General features: G+C 39.2%; 1 protein-coding gene across 2 annotated transcripts in view; it reads left to right on the forward strand.

The window, feature by feature from the left end:
* The window catches only part of SPIDR (scaffold protein involved in DNA repair), a 195886-nt gene that overhangs the window by 49597 nt on the left and 124879 nt on the right, over positions 1-21410 (forward strand). For both annotated transcript variants that reach the window (XR_013184102.1, XM_077185375.1), the window contains exons 6-7: positions 2280-2536; positions 11723-11823. Coding sequence is in view for 1 of the 2 variants with exons in the window: in XM_077185375.1 (XP_077041490.1) it covers positions 2280-2536; positions 11723-11823 (358 nt within the window). In the remaining variant the exon portion in view is untranslated. The remainder of the gene's footprint in view (positions 1-2279; positions 2537-11722; positions 11824-21410) is intronic.

Consider the following 21410-nt stretch of genomic DNA (forward strand, 5'->3'; position numbering starts at 1 on the left):
AATATTTTTCTCTTTAGACTAGAATTCTGATTATGGCTACAGTTAAAAAATGTACAGAATTGGAAGGCTAAGTTTTTGTTCTTTGTTTTTCTTCTGCATTTTTAGAGTTTCCTCTTTTAAGAAAAATTTCCAACTGACCAATTAAAAAAACATCAACAACAAAAAACCACTAACAAGCAAACAAAACAAAATCCCCAAAGTACGGTTTTCTTGGGGAAGTTCAGTCTAAACAAGTATACAGTAATATTAGCAGAAATTATTTATTAGACAATCTTTAGTTAGGAAAGCTTCTTAACACTTAAATAGTCAGTGGGATTAAAACGTGCTTAATTTAAAGCACTTCCCAAGGGCTTTTCTCATTTGCATTTCACTCGCTCAGAGAACTTCAGGTTCACATCCTTTTTTTAGGTGCAGTGGATATCTTAGCTATTTGAGAAAAATTAAAGCATTCCTAATGCAAGTGAGTGCACTGGAATGGTGTTTTAAGAATGAAGTGCTTGCTTACTGCTTTCAGAGTCTTTGAAATCTTTTATTTCTGGCTCATTTCCAATATGAAAGTAGTTTGTTTTCAGAGAAATATTGTTGCCAAGGGACAGATGTTGACTGTGTTGTGTTTAAAGCAGACTGATATTAATTACATTCTTTTAGCTATTCTACTTCTCTGGGTAACTTTAAAAGGTCCTTCCAATTTCCAGAGTACTTAGGTAAGCCCTCGGAACATGAACACAGTGTCTCGGCATTTACATGAAAAATGTATCAGAGAACTGGCAAGAGCTGAACTTATTTTTGTGCACAGTTGAGAAATGCTGTTTTCAGATGATTACACTAATTAATAACATGGAACAGCTTTAGTGAATTTAATGAATGCTGTGATTTCCCTCCCTTTCCTCTTTTGCCTTTCAAGTCTTTATCCGAGCCAGTTGTCAAACAGCCTCTGTGGAGCATTACTTACTGCATTTTACCAGAGGAATGGGGTAATTTTTTTCTGTGATTGAGGCAGCATGGTCTGGAGCAATGTCAGCCTTTGGGGTTTCCCAGTTTCCCACTGATAATGCAAAGTTAATATTTTGTGTTTGGGGTTTTGGTTCTTTCAAGATCAGTCTGAGTAACTTGCCTTGCCTTGTCTACAGTTTTATGCCAGCTTACTTGAGCTGGCCTACTGCTGGTTGGTCTGTCACTGCCCCACCAGAACCTGCAGACAGTGTTGGTTTGGTTGTTTTACGTTTTTTTCAACTAGCTCCTGAAGACTGAGCCCATCTCATGTTTCTTAGTCCTCTGCCTATTTCAGTGGTTTAGATCATTTTGTTCTGTACTTGGTAAAATGTCACTTTCCAAGTATTTTTGCTTAATACTCAGTACTTTAAGAAACACTGGGTGAAGAGAACATAATGCATGTAACAGCTGTGCAGAGCTCACCTTAGGGAGCCAACCCAGTAGCCTTAACCTGCTTCTGCAGGAGCCCTAGAGGGGAGCAAAATAAGCTCAGCCAAAGCAGTTGAATTTTCCCCCCCAGCCCTCTTCTCAGCCTTCCATGTCTCTACAGAGTTGTTTTTTCTGCCTTATCCTCTCATCCTTCCCTCAGTGGGATGAGTTCAGTGTGTCCTATGAGTTTCTGGTAGAAGAGCTCCAGTGAGGTTCTGTGGGGCTGAACAACAGCCCTGCTGGCTCCCAGCCCTGACTGCTGACCAGTGATCCATCCTCTTTGGAGCTACCTGGAGACAGCCCAACAGCTTATGCTCAACTTTTGAAACCTTCCTGGGAAGCTGTAGGCCTGCTGGATATGGATGAAGGCCTGCTTTAGTGTTCAAAATCATGTTTTAACAAAAGGTTACATACTTGACAGCTACAAGCTGTCAGTAGAGGCATGTGTTTCTTCCTTCCATTTAAACTATGGAAGCTGACCTTCCTGTTTGCTCGAATCCCAATACAAAGCTCTCTTTCTTTCAGCTTCCAGTCATGATCCCTGTCACTCATTAGCCTCTCTCTACTTCCCTGAAAACTTGCCTTAGATAAAAACATTAGCCTAATTCTCCAGACCTAGTTATTTAAAAACCCTAAACGTTACTCCTCTCAGTTGTCCCTCAAGAGATGATTCTTATGTTCAGGAGTTGATGTTGACTGACAAAAGATTAATGTGCATTTACAGTGAAGTTGTCCAAGTTGTATTAATAAATTGGCATTCCATTTGTGGGTTACTGGGTAACATAAACCTGCCTACATAAATCTATACCCCCTCATTAGCATTCTGTTCAAACAGCTTTTTGTCTTTATTCGTTTAGGCAATTTCGACAGAAATATCTGAGTACTCCTCCGATAACGACAGCCTGGGAGAAGGAGAGGCCACCCTGGCCACCACCACTCCAGGATCCAGTAAGGGATTACAGCCAGGGTCAGGAGGGGACACGGGGGATGTCCCAGCACGACCGGCCAGCGAGTGGCTGAGGTCAGCACAGGCCCTTCTCCGCACCCCGGGGAAGCCGGCGGGAAGGGCCCCCAGAGCCCCCACTGAGTCTGCCAAGAAGAGGAAGCTACTGAGGTAAATGGACTGTCCACCTCAAGGATTTCTTTATGGCTGTTTATTCTTAAATTATAAGTAAAACAATACCTGCCAAAGTGTTGGAGTGTGTTTCAAGGGTAAACATTTTAGAGACGCAAATATGAAAAACTTAGAATGTCATTTATCTGTAAACAAGCAAAAAAGGCAAGAAATAATAAATTTAAAATCTCTGGTGAAAGCTCTCAATCTTGAACTCCTGTTCAAATTGATTTTTGCACTTCTAATAATGCTTTACAGATGTGTGAGTGGACATACTTCTATTCTAGCTTCTAATCATTTCATTGCTTTGTGCCTCTCAAGAAAGTCTGCAAAAATGCTGCACCTCAGGTTTTAGGATATTTTTTTTTTGGTCCTCTCCAGATTTGTCAGTGCAAAATTGTCCAAAATAATGTAGGAAAGAAGTGGATGAGCAGTAGTTCTGATGAGAGTAGGACAGAGCATTATGTAGGTAATGGGAGGATGTATTCCTAAGCTGAAATTTAAGTGTCTGTGACTAAGTTAAATACATTAGAAAAATATGTAACTGCTGAAAGAAAGTAGCCTGAGATGGAGCAGTTGAAGCCTGAAGTTCTAACTAATTACAGTGCAGAAATGGTCACTTGCTATATTGAATTAATGAAAGTTGTGTTAACTTAAATGGTATATGTGAAGATATACCTCAAGCTGTGGAGACCACAATTACAAATGGTGCTGCTCTACATCCCTATTGTTGTTTTAACAATGTACTTCTCTTACAGCTGAATCTATGTACAGTAATCAGTCAATTACTTAAAAAGTAAACATTCAATTAATAGGCATACATTATTTTTCTCCGAAATATTCTTGGCTATTTCAAAATGCTCTCTGAGGAAACAGGTTTGGAAGTCCTAATTACTAAGGATGTCTATACTTAAAAGTGCTTTGCTTATGCAATCAAGCTTTATTTCTTGTCACTTTAGAAAACATGCATACTCAGCTGTACTAGGTCAGACCACAGCTGTAACCCCCAAAAATTCCTTATAGTGGCCAAAAGCAAGCATGTGTGAATGTAATAGAAACAGAACAAGTGTACAGTGGTATTTTGCCCAGGTGCTCTTCCAGCTTTGAGCAATTCCTGAGCTGTTTGTTACCATTAGTGGGTTTGTCTTTTTCTAAATTCCAGCTGCATTTGATGACCTTTAATATCAACAGGCTAAATGCAAAAAATGTTTTATGGGAAAGATACTCTAACACAAGTGTATAAGACAATAGATTGCTTTAAAAACAAAGAAAACAACAAGACCAAACCATCCACAATTATGTAGAATGTAATCTGTCTGGAGTGGCCAGAGGAGCAGAGCCTACAGGGCTTTTTACCTTCCATCCTGTGGTTCCACTTTGGATTCCTTTGGGAACAGGGAAGCAGGCAGGAAATTCCTTAGTTATGAGTGTTGTTTATCTAGTTATTTTTCTCATCCAGGTAATTGTCATCTTTTCACTCTTCCTGTTCAGGGCATTAATTCCATGTGTCTCTCCCATCCTCCCTTTTACTGCTGACAGAGAACATTTTCATTGGTGTGATAGCAGTGGATGTAAGTTTGCATCCTCAATAGGAAAGCACAGGTTTTCTGTGCTGTGGATTGAAGGCCATTTTGGGGAATGGTTTGTCAGCTTCTTGATTGATTGAGTGACAATCCCTTCTTTGTGATTTAATAGCTAAAAGCTACAAAGCAGTCGTGGCCTTGTCATTTCTCCTTCCTTCCTACCTCTGCTGCAGCTCAAGGCCACAGCAGAAAGAGCAATGAGCAGGGGAATCATCCTGAAGCTGGATCTGGCCCATGAGCTCCCACGCAGATGGACCATTTGGAACTGCTCAGGAGATGGAAGAGAGCCACAAATCTCTGCTTAGCTGGGCCTCTCTTTCTCCAGGCCAGTGCCAAGGGAAGCATGGGCTGAGGAGAGATGGTGCAGGTGTTGTAGAGCTGCCATCTTCCTGTGGGAATTCCTGTGCTGTAGGTTCAACTCCAAATCCACAATGTATTGTGTCTGCTTTTTTCCTGAAGGCGTCCTTATGGAGGTAGAGTAGGTCTCCTCCCATTTTGTTTCCCCTTTGAAGAAAATAGGAAATATTTCTATTTTTATATCTCTTTGTTTGACATGTGTAAATTTATCTTCAAATATAGAGATATATTTTCAAGAAATTTTAGCTTATATTTTCTGTAGAAATCTTAGTCGTGTTACAATCTGCATTTATGTTTGCACTGCCTGATTTGAGCTATGCCTCTGTTACATCAATGGGTACATTTTTCTGGGTAACTTCAAAGAAACCCCCCTCAAATATCCCCCCTAAATCCCAAAATCCCAAGCAAAACAAAACCAAATAAAGAAAAGGACCTTAACAGTCTCTGGAAAAATTCAGATAAATTCCTTTCTACTGTCCTTTCTTCCTGGATACTTCCTGGTGCTAAAATGGAAATGGATAGTTGCCTGGATGGGAGGAAAGAGTATTTTTTGTTTCACCCTATTACAGATGCAGTTGTCATACACTAAAAAAATTGAGATACAACCAAAGCAACAGAAATCTTCAGATGTCAGCTAATTATGGATGATTAAAATAAATTTTTGTGATCCTAGCATTGGAAATTTGACTGTAAATTCAACACTTTTGAATTTAAATAAAATGAGAAGCCCATCTATGTCCCCAGATCCACATGCACAATATACAGTGCTGCTGCTGCTGAGCCAGATTTGAAGGGGCATGTTGCAATTCTCCTCTGTTAGGGGTTAAGTGGGGTTTTGGAAGACAATTGGTGTCTGAAGACAAAAATGATGGGGTGAAAGCAATTTCTCCCCCACCAGATCTACTGCCAAATTCTCATGTTTTCTTGGATCCCTGTAATGTTAGTTTTTGTTTTCAAAAGTGTCCTAAGTAAAGATTATTCTTCTTTCTACCATGGTCCCTAGGGGAGAGCAGGTAGTCTGGATGGTGGGGTTTGTCCTTCAGGGGTGTTGGTGGCTCTGAAGAGCTGTGCTGTGGGAGATGCCAGTTTGTCACACTGAAAGCAAAGCACATCATCTCTTGCCCACAGCCATCAATGCCGCTGCTTGGAACATCCTCCCCTTAAACACTGATATTATGTGGCTCTGTAGTTGCCTTCCTCTATTTAAACAAGCCTGTTGGTGGATGCAGTGGGAATACATAATTTTCCCAGGTGCACTGCCAGATCCATGGCCTTGGACTGCAGCTGTGAGCTCCTAAGTGAGTTGAGGATTGGGCACTACTGGTGGTACCTGGTACTGAGATGAGCAGCTGTGGTGATCAGGTCAAGAGGGCTTGGGTTTACATGCTCCTGCCCTTTTATTCCATCCCAAAGCTTCAGTTTCTCAGCTTGAGTCAGCACTTCATGGGAAAATTATGCAAATGATTTGTAAACCTGAGGGGAGGGAGTATTTATTGCAAAGAACAGTTTTCAAGAAGTTCTTGTTACATTTGAAATCCATGTTAATGCTATGGGGTGAAATGTCTAAACTGCGTTAGTTCAAATCCTTTCAAAGTTTCTGGGTGAAAGAATGGAGGAATGTAGAGTATTGCAAGTTTTAACATTTATTACATGTATTGAATAAATAACTGGGTTCATTCAGTATTTGTAGAGAAGAAAACTCAAAATGCATGTACTCAGCTCCTCTTGTCTGCAAGTAAACCTTTCTTAAATGTTTTCTGAGTTGTTTACTTTTTCCATTAAGATTTTATTTCCACCAGAAAAAAAAAAGTCTGAGGTTATTGTAGGAAATAAATATCTTAAGTTATAAAATGTTAACTCTACATCTAAATCTGTCATGTTGCAAGAGCTTATAGTTCTGAGGAATAAGCTTTAGCTTTTTGTTTGGTTTTTTAAGTACTTGAGTGGCTGTTTATAGTTCAAGAGAAACAGGATTTCCCAAGATTTTATTTTAAATTATCTTATATCTGCTTGTGTGCAGACCACATACAAATCTGATCAGCTAAAATTAACTTTTGTTATCAAAAGAGGAGAAAATTACAGAATGTCCTGGTACTATGTGCAGTAAATGAAGCCCAGTTGTTACATGAGGCCAACTGAGGTCCTGAAAATAAAGGAAATTGCCAAGGGAAGAGGTAGCTGGCACAAATGAAGCAGACTTTTACTCTAAAATTTGGACTGTTCCTTCTTTACATGCATCCACAAGTGACATGAGGATGTAACAACAATGGACTAGCCCTTTGGATGGTCATGTTTTTATGCTAATTTTAACTATTTCTGTAGCTATTTTACTTTTCTTTGCTAGTGAATTTCTTGTTGGATTAGGAAAATATAAATGAAGAATATCATGGCTACAGTACAGATGGCTTGTCATCACTGGCAGTGTACACAGTAAAATTATTTTGCCCTTAGAGGAAGTTAAATTGTATTTTCTCTTTTAGAAAGTGTGGATGGTTTCAGTGGGCCAAATGTTTGGTGCTAATGGGAGAAAAAAGTGCCATGTTTGTCATTGGTCACAGCCAGTACAGCTTCATGAGGGAGAAGTCCTGCTTGAAAACCCTTCTGTGACAGGGTAGCCCACCCAGCTGATCTAGGGAAGCCAGTAGATGTGATCTTTTTGGATTTCAAAAGCAAAACTTTTGGTAGTGTCTCTCACAGTACCCTCCAGACCAAATGTCCAGCACACAGCTGGATAACCATGCTCAGTGATGGGTGAGCAGCTGGCTCACAGGCTGGGGACAAAGGTTACAGTGAATGGGGTGATCAGGCTGGGGTCTGGTCACCAGTGGGGTTCTGCAGGGCTCCATCCTCAGCCCACTTCTCTTCAACATCTTCATTAACCACTGGGATGCAGGATTCAAAGGACACTAAGTGAGTTTGCCAATGGCACTAAATTAGGGAGTGCTGTCAGCTCTCTTGAGGGCAGAGAGGCCCTGCAGAGAGACCTCAACAAATGAGAGGACTGGGCAATCACCAACTGCATGAAGTTTAACAAGGGCAAGTGCCAGATTCTGCACCTGGGATGGGGCAGTCCTGGTCCTGTGTACAGACTGGGGAATGACTTGCTGGAAGGCAGGTCCTGGTCACTGGCAATTTGAACATGAGTCATTGGGGCCTTTTTCATTTCTTCAGCAAGTGCCCCATGAAGTGGAAAGGAGTCTAAAGGGACAGCTGAGTGTCAGTCACTTCACCAGTTAATGTGAAAGTAGGAGAGAAGATTTCTCCTTGCTTTGAAATGAGAGAAGATGGAAATTGCCCAATCCTGAGATGGGGATATATATTTGTTTTGAATTATATGGAGTCCTGTGTATACTGTGTACAAGGAGACAACTCAGTAAAGAATGTTGACTTCAAATTAAGTCTGTAAAGAAGTAAACTTGGATGAATAGGGGGTTATTTTTGGTAAGTGCCCTGCTGAATTAAAACCTTACTAAATAAACACAAGGAGATCTCTAACACATCAGAAAGATTGAAAATTACTTTTCAAAACACAGCAGACTCACTAATGCTCTTTTGTTGTTGCTTTCTATTAACTTCATTGGAGTTGGGAGATAGGAACCAGCCTGGAAGTTACAGATCAGGCTCAGTATTACTTTTTGGTCATAGCTGTCACAAAACTCTTCAGTCTTGCTGTTAAAGTTGGTGGGTAGGACAGCTACCAGAACTTGAGCTGTTGTACAGGATGCTGAGCTTTCTTATGGTCATCAAAGCTTGTTTTTCATGTGGATGTTGTTGGACATAGACAGTAAAGGCAATGTGTTGTTTTAAATACAGTATTTCAACAAGCTCAGATTTAGTATGGAAATAGGACATGAATTGCTGCTTTTAAATCTGTCTGCCTTCAGGGAATTAAAGGAACAAAATAGTTGTACTGGAAGTTTTGTGATCAAAAATAAAAAGGTTGTGGGCAGTGGAGATAGTATCTGAGCAGCTTGACTTCACCAAACAGCCTTTGCATTAACAATTTGCCAAATGTGTTCAATTTGCTCATGTTAAAACATTTAGGGTGCAAGTTTGAAGTGCTGGTCCAGAAAGTATACATCCTAAACTAGTTTTTATTATTTCAATAAAATAGTTTGTCAGTTCCCTTGATTACAGAATTGATACATTAGTAATCAAAATATATTTGCCAATTTTATACACATATCCCCCAGAAGTTGGCTTACCTCTTACTGCCCAGCCAGTAGTGACTCTGTCTCTGTATAGTTCACAGAACTATACAGACACAGTTCATGCACTAGTGTTTTACAGGGTGGGCACCTGTACTGTTTTGGAAGGAATGAATGGTTTTCAAATGCTGTTGTCAGCAAATCTGTTACCTTGTGTACCAGAAATCACCTTTTCCTTTGTTTTATATGTTTGAGCCTAAAAGGGGGTTGATCATTATGGGTTGTGGTGGTGTTTAACATCCTTTGTTTCTACCTTTTTAAAAGAAACAAACCATAAAGTACCAACTGTTGCTCTGGCCATACAAAGTCTTTCTGTGCCTGGCATGTCCTTGTACTGTGTTTTCTAATTTCATGATCTACGAAACAGTATAAAAACAACATTTCCAATGACCAGCTGAGAACCTCTCATAAATGCATTCTTAGTTATATTTTGTTTTCTGCAACCAAGCAGAGGCAAATTGCTTTATGATGTTTTCTGTTTAAACTATTTTTAACCACATTTGGAATGTGAATGGAAGGATGATGGTTAATAAATATCAGTGCACTTAGCACAGAGGGCTACTAAAGAAAGCCAGAATTTTACTTTTCTTATACCTTTGTGATAAGTGGTATCCTAATGCACTCATGGTCAGCAAATTAGTAATGAAATTGTGAGCATCAGTGGAACACTCCTGGTAGTCATATCAGGCCTGAAACAGGAATGATGTCTTGCTGTTGAGTGCAGTAGCCATGGAATCAGAAACTTGCTTTCTTTCCTTCATGCTACAGGGCATTCCTGCCATAGGTGTAACAGTCGTGGGCTTGCAGAAGAGTAGGAACTGATTGATTGGACACAACCATAGCCCTGTTCAGGAAAAAAATGGGGAAATTAGGCTGTAAGCCAATAATAGCTGCTCTCTTCTGCAGGTACTTGGAAGGCTTTCTTGCACTTTGAACAAATAAAATACATTTCTCTGACTGGCATCTGTGGAGGGAATGAAGTAGGAGAACACTCATGTTGAACAGTTTTCTTTCAGCAAAACAAGTGTTTGAGCTACTAACTGTGTGGTGTATTGCTACAGCCCGACCACGGAGTGCAGATGCAGACTCATGCATGCAAGACTTTCAAACAAACAATCTGAAAATGCATTTTACTGCTGCATTTTTAAGCCTATCTACCAATTCCAGAATGGCTCATGTAGGCCACCAGCCAAGCTGGGTTACATCTGCATCTGAGAATGGTTCCCTGGTAAGAAGAGAAACTGGGTGGCCCATTTGTTGGAGTCTGTAGAACTGTTTGCCCACAAGTCTTGTGCTGTGGTAATGCTTCAATGCTCAAGTTTGGTGGGAAATGTGGACAAACACAGTGTTATCAGCAGAGTAGTTTATCCTGTGTGTATGAAGTGTATGAAGTCTTGTGCTTGGCTGTGCTGCTCTTGGAACTAAAGCTTCCATTGCACTTCTGTATTAGCTGTCAGTCTTAAAGTCCTTGCTGAAACCAGGATTAAACAAGGTTGTTAAGCTTACTTGGAACTTCACTGGAGCCCAATATTTTCTAAACATTTTTGTTTGTTTTCCTTCTAAATATAGCACGGTTCATAGCTTGTTAAGTGTGGGTTCATAGCTTGTTAATTCTGGGGTCTCTATTTTGAGGCTTTGGGGATTTTCTTCCTCTGAGTTCCTTTCCTCTCTGCCTGGCACCAGCCATAGAGATGTAGCAATGTAAACTGCAAAACTTCTATATGTCATTTTGACTTAAATAAGGCTCTTGGTAGTTCAGAGTTCATTCTGTGATCTACTACTTAGATGTTTAGCCATTGCATCTGAAAATCCTTGTGATGATTATAATTTTGCAAAGGATATAGTTGTTCATTAAAAATTCAGCTGATACTCCTAACTACTTTTTATAAAATGTGTTGACTTGTCTGTAAATGAAATTTCTTAATAACTGGTAACTGAAGAGAGATTTATTTTATTTTTTTACAACTCACCTGAAGTCCTGCTTAGCCTTTTTAGCTCCTTCTCAGTTTCCACAGGTGTGTGTCTTCCCAGTTTCACACTTATGATGTGAGCTTTACCAAGCTATTTGTCTTTTTTAACTAAGCCAAAAAATGTTCATCATGTATGCAAACAGTCATAAGGTGGTTGTATGTTATCTCTGTTGATTCCTTAACCAGTTTAACTCAAGGACACATTTCACCTTGGTAGAAATCTTTATTAATATTTTCTGTAGTACTTGTGGAGAAAATTTACACTGCAACAAAAGAATGAAGTAGGTCTTTATGCAAATAACTTCTTTGAAGCCAAAGAAAAATGCTTAAACACTCCCACAGTAGTCCAGAGCTCTTTGTAGTAGCCCAAAGACAGCTTCCAACACATACATCTTCTTGTTCTTAAAAGTGAGAAATTATGTCTTCTGGCTTTGAATCCAAGGGTAGGAATTGCTTTAGTGTTACCTTAAGTGTATTTGTGCTAGATGCCACTCCTCTGCTCCTCACCTTGGGAATGCTAAATTAATTTCGTCTTGGAGAGTGTTCAGACCACTGAAACTGCGCACTTGACCCAGCTTGTGAAGTGAATCATAGGGTCAAGTATGGGTAAAAGAATATTTTTGTGATCACTCCTTGCCAACAGACAAACAAATCTGTGAGGGAAAAGAAAACCCAACCTGTTATAACTAGTGGTTACACTGGTTTGTTTTGAATTTGCAACTGTCTCTGGTTTCTAATAGGATCTGTTCATAAGTGCAAGGGAAAGTTAGAAACCTCTTTTTACACTCCTCATACTGGAGACATGACTGAAAACATGAAGATTTTGAACACCCAGATACTGAAAATGTTTTGTTGCATGTATTGACCCTAGGTGTATGTTTTGTTGGGAGTAACTCCATTGGAAAGCTCAAAATTGGGAGAACTAATCTACAAAACATAGTTTTACTGTATGATTCTGTTTCTAAGCATACATACATATATATACATATACATCTGTCCTGTGGCTTGTCATTTGGCAAACCAAATACTGATTCCTGGCAAAGCTGAGCATTCCTTTATTCTCTGCAGAGGCGGCCTAGCTGAGAGGTTATGTCGGCTCCAGAACAGAGAAAGATCTGCCATTAGCTTCTGGAGGCATCAGTGTCTTTCAGATGATAAAATCCCCTCAGGTAAGACATAACACAATGCCACTGTGAAAGTATTATACCTACATGTATGTATCTATGGCCTATGTAGGGGGGGAAAGTGAAGTTTATATTATTTGCTGGTCTTTCCTGACTTGGGTTTAATGCTGTAGTGATGGTCGTCTGAGCATTTCTGGTAGATATGAAGGTTTCTAACAACTCAGTCATCATTTCAATGCATAAAGTAAAGGATAGATTTTAAGTAGCCTCCATCTAAGTTCTTCACAGCTCCTTGATTTCCAGCATCACATGGAAAAATAGTGTTTTAGCAGGTAGTAGGACAATTCAAGTTTTAATTTATGGATGTTCAGATTTTTTTGGTGGCTTTTTTTCTTTATAATTAACCTTTCTTCTTGTTTCTTTTTACTTTGTGATCACTTCTTGACAACAAACAAACAAACAAATGGATAAAAATTCATGGATAAGTGTTGAAATTGTGAGTGGCACTAAGTGTGAACAAATAGTACACAACTATGAAATGAGTGTGAAGCATAACTACAGTGTGCACATCAACAGTGGAAGTCATGCAAATTAGTCACTGGTGACTGATAGCACCACTTTCAGTAGTGTTTCTTGAGAACTAATGGATTCATAGATTTTAAGTATAAAGGAGTAGTTAAGTTTTTTAATCAGCTTCTGTGTGTGACTATAGTCTACAAAATGTCACATATTTATTCTGTATTAAGCCAACTGCTTGTTTTTGAGCATATATTAACTTGCATTTATTTTGCAGAAAGTCCTCTGGTCTTAATTTGAAAACACATGGATAAGTGAATCTAAGTGAATCTATCATTTACTTTGAGAGTTTGTCCCCAGTTCTACTCCCAAATTTTTAAAGGTCGTTTTTCTTCCAAATCTGAATTTGTCTGGCTTCAGTTCCCCTCTTTTGTTTCTTGTTTCTCCCTTAAAGAGCTCTTTAGTATGTGAAATTTTTCCTTTCTGGCACTTGCATAGCAAAACCTCTGCTGCCTCACAATTTTCATAAACTAAACAGACTGAGCTTTTTAAGGGTCTCTAAAGCATTTTTATCAGTGTTCAAGTGACTTTCATGGCTTTTTACTGTACCTCTCGAACTTTTCAGAAGGGTCTTAAGAACAAGGATAGCAATTCTATGTGTTCTTCATACAATACATAGCAACTCTCTATGTTTAGTCTCATTAAAATCATTGGCCAGCTCCAGTTCACTTCTCAGCCTCCAGGATATTCAAGGCCTGTGAGAAGTGTTTGAGTCTGGTTTGGCTTTGGTCACAGCATGGTGCTGGAACTTCACCTGGAATCGATTGTCCAGTATGATTTTGGAACCTCTGCAGCTATTTTTTTCTGAGATGCTGTTTCCCACTCTCCAGCTACTCTTTCTGCTTCTTCTGCCTAAATACAGGGAAGTATTTGTGCCGTATCATGGCTGATTTTACTTAAGTGGTGCAGCTGACAAGGCAGTTCAGATCACTGTATAGCCAAAGCCTGTCCTCTTTTAGTCACAGATTTGCTTGAGTTTGTGGTATTCACACAGTTATGTCACTGATGAAACAATAGCATGAGTGTTTACTTGCGAGTCCTGCTGGAACTGCTGTTACTCAGTTGTAATTCTCCACTGGTAAAAAGTCTAACTGTAATTCACAAAGTTAGCTCTCAGGATTTAAAATTTTTTTTGCATTCCACTCAAAGAGTGCGTTACTCATAGTGAAAATGGTTGATTTTTCATAAGAAGGTTGTATGATTTAAGGTTACACCCAAACTCTTGGCTAAAGCTTGGTCTGAGTTTCTCACTGGAGTTTTAGAGGGCTTACATCCCTTGGCCATTGCATGCTCTGTGTTCAAAATGCCACCCATGTAGAATAGCATATTGTATTTCTGACCTTAATTCCTTATTTTTCCAGCCACTTTGCCTAGATCTGATGTCAGGCTAGTTGGTCTCCAGTTATTGTAAGCCACTTTGTTTGCCCTTCCTGAACAGTAGCACAATATCATCATCCTTTCAGTCTTCTGGAATTTCACCACTATCTGAATACACTCTAGAAAGTGACATCAGGGAACCAGAGATGTCTTTAGCCAGCTCTTTCTAGAAATGCTATGCTGAAAATTGCACAGGCATGCTTACTTAAAAAACCATGAGAGGTTACTTCATCATTCTTATGTGGTGTGAGGACATCCTCTCACTGCTTCTCAAGTATGGAACAGAAATAGATATTGAACAGGCTTGCCTTTTTTAATAAAATGAAAATTTTAATGCACTTTGTAGTAACAGACCTCCAACATTGCTAATATTCTTTTTGTCCTAGTTTCACATGTGTCATTACAAAACCTTGTGTTTGGCTGCTCACCATTTTGTTAAACCAACTTCTAGGCTGAAATATTCCATGCTAAACATCTGCCCCTGGCTGAATTCCTTTCTTTGATTCTTCTTTTTTCTTTCAGAAAATGAGTCAGAATTCGTTAGCATTTTATGAGAAAAATGGCTATGGGAAAATACCTTGCTCTGTTCTTAAGTACATTTAAAGAATTCTGATGAGTGTCTTTAAGATGATTTAGTTTTGGCAGAAGATGAACTATTTCTGGGATATGCCTTTTCCATCATTTCAAAAAATGTACAAGAAGTCTTTAGGACAAACTAATGCAAGCATTTCATTTACCCTGCAAGCATTTGCTACAATTTCTGGAAAATGCTGAATGTGCCATAAATTTAGGAATACGCTTTAACTCCACAGCTTCAATTTCACTTCCAATTCTCAATCCTTATTCCAAAGTATGATGATTATAAAATAATCATTAAAATAGCTGTGATAATATTTTGGGGATACTTTTTCATCTAGAGCAAAATTTATTTTTGATAGTTGTATTCTTAAAACGGCCATAATGTTTTGTAACACCAAAATGAAATTGGTGTTTGGTTTGGAGAACATCAGTTGGAATGGTTGAAATTTTAGTAATGTAACTAGATAACCTTCTCTTTGCTTCTAGTCAGGAATGTGAAGTGTCAGCACAGCAAATGCATGCCACTTTCAGCTTTCATCTCTTTAGGTTCAAGTTAAGGCTGTCTCACTAATCTAAGAATCTTCTTGAATTTTGTTTCCCCTCTGTTTTGCCCAGTAACATTTCTAAGCCAGACTGTTTCCAGGACTGTTTCTGACTTCGGCACAGAGTTAGAGGAAAGAACTTTTCAAATAACAAACTCATTTGAGTCACTAAAGAATCCTGAAGATTAATGTGGAGGATTGAAGTAACTTAGTTGCTGGGAGAGCTGTCACGTCATTTTGGATATCCCATAGACATGCAGACCAGAAGTTCATTGCTAAAGCAGCAGGGAGCAATTTCAAATGAGATTGGTTTAAAGTCCTCCTTACGTATGAGATTTAAGGAAAAATGTTTCCAGAAGTTCCAGCTGTCACCCCTATTAGACATTTCAAATTGCAGAATTTTATGCCTTTATTTTGCTGTTGCTTACTTTTAGGTTGTATCCATGTCCATATTACTCAAAACCCCCTCATTTTCGGCTTTGTTTTTTTAAAAAAAATTCTGTCTGTTACCTCCCTGACCCCTTTCTGTAAGTAACCATTGTGGTTTGGCTGCCTCTTGGTCACTGGGATGAATCACTGCCCAGAAGAGAGCACCTCCTTTCAGAGAGCACGCACTTTCTGGTGTTTGTGCAGTGCACAGGGTCTCACTTTGGCTGACTCATTCTGCAGAGTAGAAGAAACCTTTGTGCTTTCTCAGATTTTGACAATTTTGGGCCACAGTCACATTCTGCAGCTGGTCCCTGTGTTGGGAGAGGCACTCACTAAGGATATGGGTTTCTGCAAGGTGAATCCCACTTCTGTAAATCAAGGTAGCTATACCAGGCAGAGTTCTGAAGGGAGGGAAGACCAGAGTTTGCCTGTGCTCCACAGCATTGTCTGGATGCTTTCTGTGGTTCAGCTCTAACAGAGGCAAATGTCAGGCTCTGCCACAAATCCAAAATTTTTTGTTCTTCAAAAAGAACATCTACAAGATGTAAGAGGAGGGCTGAGGTGCAGGCCATGTAACAGCTAGTCTCTGATCAGCCAAGCTGATGGTTCGAGGGTACTCTCTGCAAGGGCTTGTAGACCATTTGCGAGCTTTTTTCTGTATGCAGTGCTGCAACTTCCCCATGAAGTTTCCTGTTTGGGCAAAGAGGAGATCTGGACAGCTGAAAGACAGAGAGAAAAAAAAAACCAAACCCACAACAAAAACCCAAACCTTTTTCCTGTCAACATCTGCTGGAAGAAAAAATAGTGGTTTTCTGAGTTACATTCAGACAACCTTCCTGTCTATAGGAGGGGACACTAATAATATTTAAAGCAAACTCGTGTAGATTCCTACTGTAACTTCTGAAATTCTGCTTTTCTACACATCCTACCTTCCATTGGTTTTGTTTGTCTTGCAGCTATCATCAAAGCTGTTCTTTACCTTAAATGCAGAAGCATTTTATTCTCTAGCATTTATGATCTGATGCAAGATTTGATATTTGTTGATCCAAGGTTAAGATTCATGATTATGTTACAACCAAATTTGAGTATTAAACTGACAATAAAACAAAACCATTGATCTTTCCTTCCAAACTGCTCCTTTCTCTCAGGGAAAAGTGACCTTCAAAGGGCAACAAATCTTCAGTTTACTGAGGCAAATGGAATGTATGCATGAGGGGAGGAGGGTGAAGCCCTGGAGATGAGGACAGGGTTTCTTGTCACACATTTTCAGGAAGGCTGAAAGGGTTACAGAAGAGGATATAAACAATCTCTCCCTCTTTTCCAGTTTCATTGACTAGTTAAGATGATGGGAAGAAATTATTTTAGCAGCTTGAATGCCAAGAAATTTGTAGTTGATGAAGAAAACATGGGTAGCCCTTAACAGGGTTTCCTTTACTGTGTAAAATTCTTCTAAAAAGACAGAAATCTGAGATTTGCTAGTTGTTGCTTATTTCTTAGTTCTTGATAGTTTGTTTTATTACTTAAGAGTTAATACTATAAATTAGAGACATGGCAAGTGGCCAATTTTTTTTTTCCTAGCCAACTGTCTGAACTTGTTACAGCATTGGAAAGGAAAAAATCAAAAGTAAACTTGTCTTCTTCAAACAAGAATTCTTTGTATTGTTTTTGTTTTCCTATGAGAAACAATAATGACATGCATAGTCACTTTAAGTAGCTTACATATGTTCTTATAAAGAATTTGTAGTGTTTAAAGCATGGCCAAATGCAGCAGACTTTTAAAAATTTATATAAATGTGGCAAGAAGCCATCATGCCTATGAGAGACTTAGTGTGTTTCTGAGAAAAATCTTCTTGAATGGCTTCAGAAATTACCATCCCAGGAAGAATAACAACATGTATAGATCAGAACAGCAACCAGATGATTTTGTACAGGCTGTGAAAACCTTGAAACCCAGACCTGGTTTTCAGCACTGACTTTGAATTACAAGGGTCTGCTTGGTATCTACCTGCTTGCTGAGTTTGTTATGCCTGCACCTGCAAGTTATACATGAGGGAGGAGGAAGAACAATAATGGGATGCCAAGCAAAATAATGTTTTTGTTTTGATTTTGCCTGTAATTTGACGTTTTATACTTTTTATGCTTAAGAATGAAAGTAAAACTTTGTGGCTTGAACCAGAAAGTGGTTGGCTATTCTTCCACTGCAGATAGTATGTGATGTCCCAGGAGAGTGTCTACTAACTGCAGTTTTGGAACCACATTTGACAATTAGAAGTTAAATTATGTTGGGATGAAATAATGCCTTTGAAAAACAACTGAGTGAGACAAATTTGGAAGAGTGTTGCTAGTTTGTTTTATTAAACAAAGCATGAAGTGGAATTTTCTTTGTTTCCTTTATAATTCCATAATATGTATTTGACCTATTCATCTGAACCAAAGGCAAAGAGTGACTTTCATTCTTTGTGCAGTGAGTACTATTCCCAACCTTAATTGCCCACAATTCTTTGTACTTTCAGTGGGAAAGTTTATTTTAGAAAAGCTTTTACCTAAGATTAGTAGAAATTTGACTTGTGTGTATCACGTGTATTTTGCATACTGCATATTTCTAAAGAATTTCCCAGTTAGGAGAAAGTATAACTTAACTTCTCAACCATGTATTTAGAAATGTCAGGTACAGTAAAAATTTGCTTCTAAACTGCAGTTCATGTATACTATTTGTTTGATAGTTCTTTGAGCAAAAGTTACAGTAATTCATTTTTTTTTAAAGTATCTGTCCTTTCCCCATATCATTCAGATATCACTAAGATAAATAATTGTGACTGTTTAGCTGATAAGAACAAGTTGCCTTCACTATTTTTGCACAAAACATGTATTTGTTAGCAGTTTTTCAAATACTAATGTGGCTTCAAGCAAGCTCATCTTCCTCCCTTGTGTGTTCTCAGGAGTTTGTAATGGCTTTATTCAGAAAGCTCTACTTGCATAAGGGTAATTTTTAAATTTATTTAAAAGGAAGGTGGTGAAATAGTCTTCCTTTTGCCTCTTGTCGTGCTTGCTTGGTCTTTTTTATCCATGTGACTTGTGGCTGAGGAGTTTTATTTTGTCAGTCTTGCTTTTCATGATAGTTTATACTTGTAGGTATGCATATGGTCCTTATTACTATAGACTTTTTATTATCACAATAGTAATAATTTCCAATCCATTCTTCTTCATGCTTGGATATAAGTTGGTTTTTTTTTCTGTAATGCTCAGTGGAGCAGAGCCATTCACTGCTTGGCATTTTCCTATGCTTCAGTTTTCTTTTGTGTTTCTAAGTGGTCTGTGTTGTTGTAATTCACTATTCTCTGCATTGGTACTGTGGCCTTTATGAACTGATTTCTGCCTTGTGTGATGTGATTGTTACATTCAGTTAGGTTCAGATGGGCACATCATATCCTTCAGCCTTCGGGTTGAGATGCGTTCTTACCACGTGGCAAGACTTAAATTTTCAGGAAGAGTGGAAAATTGAAAAATTCAGGAGTACCTGCTGTCATAGACTAAACTTGGCTTTGTTTTGCTCTTGTTGGTATGGTGGTGTTACTGTTGCTTCTGTTGGTCTGATCTGCATGGAGGTGCACTGCCTATCCCAGCTGACACGTTCAAACCATGCAGAATTCAGTTTATGGTCCTGAAACTCTTTGTCTCACTCTGTAGGTCTTGTAAAGATTGCTCTGCTGCTGAGGAGTTCTATTAACCAGCTCTAAAGAGAATTTCTTCCCTTTGAGAACTTTCTATTTAAGGCTACAGGTGCTTTTTTGGAACACTTGAACGGTAGCATTTTAGCAAAATTCATTGGAGTGAGGTGAAACTGCGTGCAGTCTTACTGATATTGACATTTGATACATTTCCATACATCAGGCACCATGGATCCTCTCCTTGCAGTGTGTTCAGCTTCCTGTCACTGTGTCACTAGAGAAACATAAAATATGTGGCTCCCAAGAGATCATAATTTCTATATTTTCCTCCTCATTTGTCTTCCTTATTGGTAGTTACAGAGTTATTAAAACAAACTTTAGAGTTGTATTTCAGGCACTGAAGCCAGAATGTCTGAACATTTGTTTTTTTTAATTGTGCTCCTCAATGTTTTTTTCATTCTCTTGTCTCCAAACTGGTTTTTAGTTGTTGAGAGTCAAAGCAGGCTGGCTTTCTTCTTAGCCTCGCTCCTAGGCTGCCCTTGGCATGGCCAGTGCATCATCTGTGACCATGTACATTCAGTGTTGATGTGGCTTAAATACATGTGTCTGCTCTGAAGCCACTGTGTTAGGTCTGAAGATTAGGGGCATTCAGTCTGCCAGAGACTGGAGAGTCATCTGAAGTCTTCAAAGGGCTCAAGACCTCAGGGTCTGTGAGCTCCAAAGGAATGGGGAGCTTTCTTTTGCCCTTCCCCCAGTCTCCTTTTTTTTTTTCCTTCTTTTTGTTTCTTTTTAACCCTTCTGGAATTCAGAGTAAATGCAGAACATCTGCAAAGTAGTGCATCAAAATATATTTTGATGTCATGGTGTATGACATGGTACATGGCTGAAGGGCAGCATCTCCCTGTGTACTAAAGTAATAAACAAAAATGAATATAAGTACCCAAGGAAACTGATGCATTCAGTGTGAAATTTGTTTGTTCATCTCCCAGGCACTGGAATTATCTTTGAGCTACTTCATGTCTGGGTTGCAAATTGGAGTGAGAAACCAACATCCCAGAGGACACCTGAAATGAAATAATTAACTGTGTATGTCAGAGCAGATCTCTTAGGTGGTTAAACCAAAGTGCCTCTAGCTTAGGATCCTGTTTTTGCCAGTGACAAGAGCTATCAAAATGCATTGAAAAAATGATAAAATGGCTAACACTTGATGATATTTTCCCAAAATACTCTCCCAAATACCTCCCACAGATCTCTGACTCAGGGACTTTGTAAACCAGAATTACTGTCTGAGTTCTAAGTATTTCTAAGTAAGTTTTTCTCCTACCAAAAAGTTACTGGTTGTTTTTCTGAACCCATGCACACAACATAGACCTGTTGTGATCACACTATTATGGATCATCAGGCTTTTTTGGAAATGATGCCCAAGATCATTGCCAGGTTTGCTCCATTACTACTTTTGCTTGAAAAGACCTTTCCCTGTGGTTTCAAAGGTTCTGCTAATAGTAGCAGTGAGAGGTTGATGTTCCATTTGCCCAGGTTTGGATCAGGATTTCTTCATCTTTTCAGAGCTTCTTGTTTCTTGTCAGGGAGGTGAGGGAGGTTCTTACCAATCAGCAAGGCTTCACCAAAGATGCTTCCCTGCCTAAATGGCTCATTCCTCCCACCAGTCAGTGTCTCTCATGGATTTCACTCCTTCTGGACCACTTGCAAAGTGTGAAGGAACTTATTTGTTTGATCATGGTCCATCTAGCAATGGTTTCTGTCTGTTGCTTTTCAGAGGGTGGCATTTATCACAGCGGTGTTCCACAAAGGGTGATGTAACTAATCTAGATCCTAACTGATACCTGATTTTTCTTGTACACTGTCCTTTCTGTGACCAATATGTTGATTCAGTAGTAGCCAGCATGTAACTGCATGTCTTTGTGAAGGTTTCTCTTCCTATGGAAAATTCTGTGAGAAGTGAGGGAGCATTACAGGCCTTGGTGGCTGATCCTCTCCTTTCAGATGGTGTTCTTTAGAGAGCACATGTTGTACATCTCAAATACCTCTGCAAAATTCATACTCAGCCAGATCAGTGCCTTTCTGGTTTTCTTTGTGGCACCTTAAGCCTTGTGTATCAGTGATTGAATACATGCCCCTGGGATGAATAAACTCTGTTTTTACTCATGGGGCCGGATATTTCAAATGATCCTTGTGTCAGTGGATGTTTTCTCTGACTTTCCAGCTGACTCTGTGAAGGCTGTGGAGAGATGCTGGAAGGGGCAGCTGTCCATGTTAGGCTGTGTTCCAGGACCAGTGAGCTGCAGCAGCACTGTGTCACTGGCGCTCAGAGCACCCTGGGCTTTGCTGAGAAATGCACCTGTGTGTCACACTGGTCAGGCTGCTCTGGGTTTCCATCTTTATCTCCCCCAAGCATTTCACTTTGCAGAGGCCTCTGGAACCAGAGTGAATATTTGGAGAA

This window comes from Agelaius phoeniceus, chromosome 1 (genome assembly GCF_051311805.1).
Source record: "Agelaius phoeniceus isolate bAgePho1 chromosome 1, bAgePho1.hap1, whole genome shotgun sequence".
In the NCBI taxonomy this organism is placed as follows: Eukaryota; Metazoa; Chordata; class Aves; order Passeriformes; family Icteridae; genus Agelaius; species Agelaius phoeniceus.